Source organism: Microtus ochrogaster, unplaced genomic scaffold, assembly GCF_000317375.1.
Source record: "Microtus ochrogaster isolate Prairie Vole_2 unplaced genomic scaffold, MicOch1.0 UNK329, whole genome shotgun sequence".
Taxonomy (NCBI): domain Eukaryota; kingdom Metazoa; phylum Chordata; class Mammalia; order Rodentia; family Cricetidae; genus Microtus; species Microtus ochrogaster.
Genome location: NW_004949427.1, coordinates 28975 through 37511, shown reverse-complemented (window position 1 = coordinate 37511; position 8537 = coordinate 28975). Strand labels below are relative to the sequence as shown.

The following is an 8537-nucleotide window of genomic DNA, read 5'->3' as shown; positions in this document are numbered from 1 at the left end:
GTACTGTTTTCAGCAAAGGCCTTACCACACTGATGACATTCATAGGGTTTCTCTCCACTGTGTATTCTTTTATGTACTTGAAGATGACTGTGCCATGCAAAGGCCTTGCCACACTGATTACATTCATGAGGTTTTTCTCCAGTATGTGTTCGTTGATGCTCTTGAAGATGACTGTAACATGCAAAGGCCTTACCACACTGATTACATTCATAGGGTTTCTCTCCAGTATGTGTTCTTTTATGCCTTTGGAGATGACTGTGACGTGCAAAGGCCTTACCACACTGATTGCATTCATAAGGTTTCTCTCCAGTATTTCTTCTTTTATGACTTTGATGAGTTTCATAAAGAACAATGTCTTTATAACCTTGACTATATTCATAAGGTTTATTTCCAGTGTGTTTTCTTTTAAGTACTTGAATATAACTGTGATAAGGAGAGGCTTTCCCACACTGCTTAATTTTCGACCATTTTTCTCCAGTGTGTGTTTTTTCATTCTTTAGAAAGTGGGTGTCATCAAAAAAGGCTTTAACACATTGAGTATACACTGAAAGTTTCTTCTCACCATTTTGGTTTCCTTCAATCCTGCAAGGATAATTGGCACACTTAAAAGCTTTACCACATTCAATAAACTGTTGAATCTTATATTTGTATGAATTTATTTTGTAACTTGTTCCAATTCTAAATAGGAATTAGTTATTAAGGTTTAATAACTCTGTTTAAAATTATGTTTGCTTTTTAAGTTGGGGTCAGTTTGCATCTAGGAAAATAAGTATGATGATAAATTCTTTTGTTTCATGGTTTACCTTTTCACATTTACAAAAATATTTTTATATGATATTATTCACACTTTTGAAGACAACTGAATACACTGAGAGCTTTACCAACTTTACTGAATTCATAAATTTTACTATACTGTGTATCTTATTTCCTTTGCTAAGTGAACTAGGACATTCAGAAGTATTGGCACATACTTAGATTTCATTGGGCATTTTTGTAATGTTTTTATATTAATAATGATTGTAGAAAACCATCAGTATTGTATACTTGAATCAAATTTAACAAGTACAGTCTATGTGGGAACTACTGCCTATCTTCTTTTTGTTCTTAAGGAGAGGTATGTTAAATCTTTCCATGTCTCTATGCTCATAAGCTTATATCAAGTGTAGTATCTGATACACATAGGAAAGGAAGAATAATTCATAAACATGAAATTGAGGTATATGGATTTGTGAGTATTTATTAACCATCTATGCACTTAAAGCTGTGCTTATTTACATTGCTGCTTTTATTTAAAAGTTCTAGCAGAAAGTGCAGTCTCATCAGAGGGACATTGTTATCAACTTGCACATGAAAATTACCTTGTATGTCTTCTAGAACATTGCCAATGTTCTTCAGTGTTATGGTCTTCCCAAATGTATCCTAAAATACAGCACCAGAATATATGTTATATCATTTAGCAATGTGCAATATTTAGCTTATTATCTTAATTGCACCTAAGAGCTATGACTGCTGTATTCACCTCATTCTTCTTTCTAAATCAAATTGCAGTGCAAGATCCTTAACCATGGAAAAGTTGTTTCCGTATTTTTGAAACATGAAGGAAATTCATTTTTACCTATAGAAATGAGGTTCTTGTAGGTTTCCAGCATTACATCCTTATAGAGATTCTTCTGGGAAGGATTCAGCAAATCCCACTCTTCCCGGGTGAAGTTGATGTGCACATCATCATAGGTCATCGCCTTCGAAAATACACCACACATGTGTAAAATGGAAAGCACCACAGTGACAAAGATGGAAATACATACTTTTTTCAGGGTATAGATAGATGATTCTGGTGTTCCTTACTCTTATGCCATGACATAGACAGTCACTATAGAGGGAAATTGAAGAGCAGAGTCAACTCTGTCATAAGAGCAAGGCCTATTGAGAGGAAGAGACAACAAAAAAGATCAACACTATATAGTATGCATGAGAAAATTGTATAAAGAGTTACAGACCACACAAAAAAAGTAATATGGACACCCTGGGTATATTGTTGTATTGTGCCTTTAAACACAACACTCAGAAAACAGAGGTGGGTATATTTGTTTCTAAGTTGAATGCCAGTCAAGTCTATGCAATCAATCAGGTCCAGGACAGGTGGAAGTACACATTAAGACACTGTCTCTAGTGTAAAAATCAGTGAAACAAACAAATGGGATAGAAAGAACTGAAAGGCTTTTATTGAAGTTCTTCTAAATAATTTTCCATTCACTCCAGTTCTGTATTCATTTTCCAGATATCTGAAGTGTTATAATTTAAACTGTAAGTCTAATAACATTTTGTAGAAAGGAACTTCATGTGTAAAGCAGTTAAAATGCGCAGATGAAAACACTAGGAATATACATGCTGGTCATGAATAATCAACAAAGAGATGGTGAGAAGGTAGAGTAATTCAGAGTTCTTGCTGGTCTTGAATGGAGCTAGGCACATTTTCCAGTACTTACATGGGGATCACAACTTTCCATTGTTCTATGATCAGGAATTCTGAGATCTTTAGATCACCTTGATGACCAGGTACCCAGGTAATGAATATTCATGAAGACATATAAAATAGTCATATTGATTTAAAAAAAAACAAATCAAGCATAACAAATAAGAATAAGTTTATGCACCTGCAATTAACTGACTCAGAATGTTCTGGCAGTATTAATGTCATAAATACATGCTTTCCTGGGAATCAGAGTGATACCCTCTTTCAAATTTTAAAATTCAAGATATAAGTGAAGCTCAGCACAGCAGCATATACTTGACATATAAAAATTCTATATTCCAAGGCTATCACCCAATAATATAAAAATGAATAGAGCTAGAAATGATGTCCTCCTAAACTTTCAGGAATTTGGAGCCACACAGTAAGGGCTACTTGGACAAGCAAACAAAGCAATTAAAATAGCATTTTGCCAAACTCCTTAAATAGCTGTTTCTGCTATACCTCATTTTTACCTATAGAATATAGGCAAGATATAGAATGCAGATATCAAACCTATAATGATGGCAAAAATATTTCAGTATAAGTAGGAAGTTGGCTGATTAATGTCAAGCACAAAACAGTAGATACAAGTGTTAGGATATTAGTTCATGGTATTGAGACTCATTATGTATAATGAGGAATATCATCTAGACAGGCTTCTCCTACTAAAGATTAGAAGGAAGTTGAAAGAAAGCCATCAAGGAGAGAAACTTGTTCAAATATGTGATCTTTTCTGGGAGGTTGTTCATTCAATCAAGTTCATTCTGACCCCAGCCACTATTGGTTCATGGTAAACAATGGAAAATTGCATTTTGTAATTTCAAGGATAGACATTTAATGATCCTCATCTGCAATGGTCCCTATACTGTCCAAATGTGTAATGCCATCTGGCACTCAAGATAATCTGTTCACAGCAACATCTTATAAAACCTGAAAACATGTTACCTCCTTCTAACACCAATGGTACAAAATACTATTAACATTCCAAAAGAGAAAAATAAAGACACAGTAAGGGAAGATTCAACCAAGGCAAGACTGAAGCAGGGCAGGACAAACATCCAATCCTGTAGCTCTCTTGTCAGATGTATGGGCTTCAGTTTCAAATGACTTAAATGGTCTTATCCTTGCAAGTTCTCATGCATTTCTCTCTTTGGTAACTTCCACTCACTATAAGTGGCTAGTTCTCCATGGAAGTTGTGTCATACCTTAGGTATTTTAACATCTTTGGGCTCAAAATGGAACCCACTGTGCTGTGAAATCACATTTTTAAATGTGTTTTATTTATTTATGCTCTGGAACGTTTGTATTAATGATGTAAAGAATTGCTGCATTGGTTTAGCTCTGTGAAGCTGTGATAGTTTGCCTATCTAAAATAACTGGTTGTTCTAAACCATATTTGAATGACCTATCACATGACAAGAAAGGACAGCCAGGGCTGCCAGGAAAAGAGAATCAATGGGAGGGAAAATCTGGGAGGAAAAAAGAAAAAAGAGGCAACAGAAGAAGAAAACAACAGGAGCCTTCAATCCAGCTATGCAGCAAGCCATGCAGCAAGATATAAAGAGAGGAATACAAAACAAAGATAAAGGACAGGGGGAAATTGTAGAGAGAACAATTAAATTAAAAACAACCTGCCTTGAAACAAGCCAAAGTCAAGCATTTATAAGAAAAAAATAAGCATCTATGTGTGAAATTTAATTGAGAACTGAGTGGCAGGCCCTAAAGGAACAAGAGAGGAAAAGAAACCACACCACACCCAGCTTCAATCCTCATAGCTTCATGCAATAAACTCTCACTGTCTCCTCATTGGGCTTCTGACTCTGCCAAACACAGATGCCTGCAATAATGGTAAACTGTAACCATGGGATAAAAAGCCATGATCTTAATTTTTGATTATTTCACGTTCCCAAGACCAACACATTACTGGTGATGCTGAGAAGTAGGGTTTTCTTTAATGCAAAGAACACTAATGAGGTTGACCACAGGTGCAGAAGGTTTTGAATGAAGTAGTTTCCTGTGACTATGAATCAATTTGCTCAACCATCCCTAAACTGAAAATTTCTGTATTTGGAGTCTTACCCTTAGGGTACCTTGATGAGCTTCCACTGCACAGTAATGGCTTTCTGTAATGATAATAAACTCTTTGAAAATTCCTGCCTGTATTAACACATAAATGCTCTTTGAAGCTACATTTTTATTTTCATTTATTTCTGCCCTATCTGGGTACTTTTACTCTACACCTAAAAGAGTCATCATTGATAACCACTGAGCATCTTAAATATTCCATTAAAGACATTAGCCCATTACATTTTAATTTGGCATTACTAAATTTCTAGAGCATAGGCAGAATAAAAAAAATTTGGAGCTAAAATATACACAAAAGTCTGGATGGTGGCGACACACCTTTAACCCCAGCACTGGGGAGGCAGAGGCAGGTGAATCCCTCTAAGTTTGAGGCCAGCCTGGTCTACAAGAGCTAGTTCCAGTTGTTCCCGGACAGGTAGGACTGTTACACTGGGAATCCCTGTCTTTGAAAACAAAAAAAAAAAAAAAAAACAAAAAACAAAAAACAAAACAAAACAAACAAACAAAAAAACAGACAAAAGACTTCAGGTTTGGTATTTTTTGTTTGTTTGTTCTTTTTGTTCTTTGGGACAGGGTTTCTCTGTAGATTTAGAGCCTGCCCTGGAATTAGCTCTTGTAGACCAGGCTGATCTCGAACTCACAGAGATCCACCTGCCTCTGCCTCCAAAGTACTGGGATTGAAGACGTGTGTTACCACTGCCCGGAGTGCTTGGGTTTTTTTAATCAAGTTTATTTTCAACTGAAATCCTATGATCTCAATACCCACTTTCTGCAATTACATTTTCATTTTCTTGGTCTTACAAGAACAGTTAATTATGTTCAAGTTTCTATTTTTTGTCACACAAAAAATCTTGATATCTGCCTCAGTTGGTAGACCAACCCCTCATGGTCCTGACTTCTTTGCTCATCTTCTCCCTACTTCTGCCTTTCAACAGGACCTTGGGAGCTCAGTCCACTCCTCTGATGTGGGTCTCTGTCTCTATCTCCATCCATTGTTGGATGAAGATTCTATGGTGATATTCAAGATAATCATCAGTGTGACTGTGGGGCAAGGACTGTTCAGGCACCCTCTCCCCTGCTGTTCAGGCCCTAGCTGGGGACATCCCCATGGACACCAGGGAACCCCTCTAGAGCCAAGTCACTTGCCAACTTTAAAATGGATGCTTTAATGTAGCTATCTTCTTCCCTGCTCCTATATCTGCCCTTCCTCCATCTCCACCTTCCACCTCCCATAAGCTATTGGCAGTCCTTCCCTTCTCCCTTCCCTCTCCCCCTCTCCCCTAACCTCACTCCCACGCCTGTCCCCTCCCCAATGGTCACAACTTTTGCCCTGCAATCTTTTTTGCTTCCAATTTCCAGTAAGATCTGTAAATGTTTTCTTTGGATTCACCTTGTTATTTGGCTTCTTTAGGCTTGTGAACTATAGGCTTAATGACCATGGTTTATGGCTAGAGTCCACAAATGAGTGAGTACATACCATATTCATCTTTTTGCCTCTGGGTTATCTCACTCAGGATAGTGTTTTCTATTCCCATCCATTTGCAAGGAAAATTCAAGATGTCGTTGTTTTTTTTTTACCGCTGAGTCGTACTCTAATGTATATATATTCTACACTTTCTCTTCTACTGTGAGCACACCAACTCTAGTTGGACTGGGTCTGAATGAGCATGTGATCAAACCAGGGTCTTTGATTGTGGCTGACAATGGGGGCTGACTGAGAAGCCATTGAAAAAGGCACTGGGGCTTCGTTTTACCACATGTTCTGGCTTTTTGGGACCCTAGTCTATATGGATGCACAGGTCCCAAGCCTGCATGTAGGGGTGATGGCCTTGGACTTCCCAAAGGGCAGGGTTGCCTGCCCTCTCTCAAGCAGGGTGGGAGAGGTAGGAGAGGGTGTGGAGGAGTTGGAGGGGATAGGGAAGAGGGAAGGTGGTGTAAATAATTAAATGGAAAAATTAAAAAAAAAACTATATCTTCCACACTCTGGCAAAAGTCATCATTCTTATACTGACAAACAAAATCAACTTTGGTGTTGTAATTGTTTGTGCTAACCTGCTTTTATGCTATTGTGATTAAATCCTCAAACTAAAAGCATCTCAGGCAGTAAAAGGGATTATTTCATTGTTTGTGTCAAATCACACTCAATCATTTTGGAAGTGTAGGAGAAACTGCAAGCTAACAATTGAAGGCAAAACATACTTGCTAAGATTGTTTACAGCCTTTCTCTCTTGCCTAGTCTCTACCTCATGCTCAGAATGCTCCATATCCCAGCACAGGTCCACCTTCTTAGGGGCTTCCTACATCAGTCATCAATCAACACAATCACTCACGGACACAGCAGTTTCTGGCTGTTATGAACAGAGTCAAGCAAGTATCCATGTGGTAGGAGGGAAGAGCATGTTTTGGGAATATGCACAGAGTGGGACACCTGGGTCTTGGGGTAGGTTGGTTCCCAATATTCAAGGATTGCTTATTGATTTCCACAGTGGCTGGACATATTTGCACTGCAAGAGCAATGAGTCCCCTTGCTCCACATCATTGGAGCCTTAGCTGTCACTTGTGCTGTTGAACTTATCCTTTCTGTCAGGTTTATGATGAAATCTCCCGATGGCTCATGATAGTGTGAACATATTTTTAAATGTGTCTCGTCTATATTAGATTCCTCTACTAAGAATTCTGTTTAGAGGTGTACTGCATCATATTTGAATTATTTGGTTGCTGTCTTGTTGCAAGACTATTTTTTATCTTGAGTGAGGCAATGCAGAAGTATATAAGCCAATATGGTTCACTCAGTTAAAAGTGGATATTAGCAGGTAAGTAAAGTACAACCATAGTAATCACAGTCAATCACAGTACAATCCATACATACAGAAAGGCTAAGTAACAAGAAAGGCTCTGGGGGCCATGCATGGAATTCCCTGGGAAGACAGAATAGATTTTGTGGATTCACTGGAGGCAGGTGGGGATGGGAACAGGAAAGACCAAGTAAGCAAGGGACAGAGATGAAGAATAGGAGGGAGAGATGACAGGAATAAGGGAGCTTTTTGCAGGAGATGTGGAAACAGTACACTTCAAACTTCCAGAACTACAAGGAAGATGCTTTTGAAGATTTCTAGTAGTGTGCAATGCAGAGTCTGAACCAGCCTTGTTCTGTAAATACATACAGCTCCCATTGGTGAGATCTGGAAACAAAGTCAGTCACTAAACTTAGAACTACACTTGTTCTGCTAGAAAGATAAACTGGGGAAAAGGTGCCTCAGAGTTTGTGAAGTGAACAACCAATGATGGTCTAACTTTTAGTCCAAGCTGTGAGAGGAAGCCAATGTCTGATACTGCAGGATGGCCAGGAACCAGAACTTGATGGCTTCCAGAATTAGGGTAGAACCGAATACAGCTAAACAAGAAAAAAGTAATGAACTGAGTCATATCTAAAATCATAGATTGATTCCCAACACAAATGTCACCAGAGAGAATTCTTCCAGCAGCTGATGGTTACACATGCAGAGATCCCTACCCAAACTTTACCTTGAGGTTTTGGAATCCTGTGGAAAGAAGGGGTAAAAAATGTAGCATCTGGAGGAGTTGAGGAACCCAGGAAAACCAAAGCTACAGAGTCAACAAGACTCACAGTGTCTAAGACAAAATGAAGTGACAATCATGGAACATGAACAGCTCTGTATCTGCCCTGTGCATGCATGCTTTGGTTGTCAGCATGGGGTGTTTGTGTGATTACTAACTGTAGAACTCTTGGTGTCTCTTACTCTTGCCAATTTTTGTGACCTTTTCCTTTCTATTAATTTTCTTTGACCAGTTTCGATAAGGGATTTTACCTAGATTTCTTAAACATTTTTATGAAGGGTTTCTTTGATATCCCATGGAGGCTTTCTATTATGTGACAGATGAAAAAGGAGCAATGGACCTGGGGGAATGAGGACTGGGG

At 38.3% G+C, this 8537-nt stretch overlaps 1 protein-coding gene across 1 annotated transcript in view; it reads right to left on the bottom strand.

Moving 5' to 3' along the window:
• Positions 1-4: 4 nt before the first annotated feature.
• Positions 5-8537, bottom strand: part of LOC101987040 (zinc finger protein 120-like) — a gene marked incomplete at its 3' end in the record, with an annotated part of 26822 nt that continues 18289 nt past the window's right edge. Inside the window, exons 2-4 of the mRNA XM_026778521.1 lie at positions 1616-1739; positions 1359-1419; positions 5-582 (exon numbers count right to left, since the gene is read on the bottom strand). Of these exons, the coding sequence (XP_026634322.1) occupies positions 5-582; positions 1359-1419; positions 1616-1739 (763 nt within the window). The remainder of the gene's footprint in view (positions 583-1358; positions 1420-1615; positions 1740-8537) is intronic.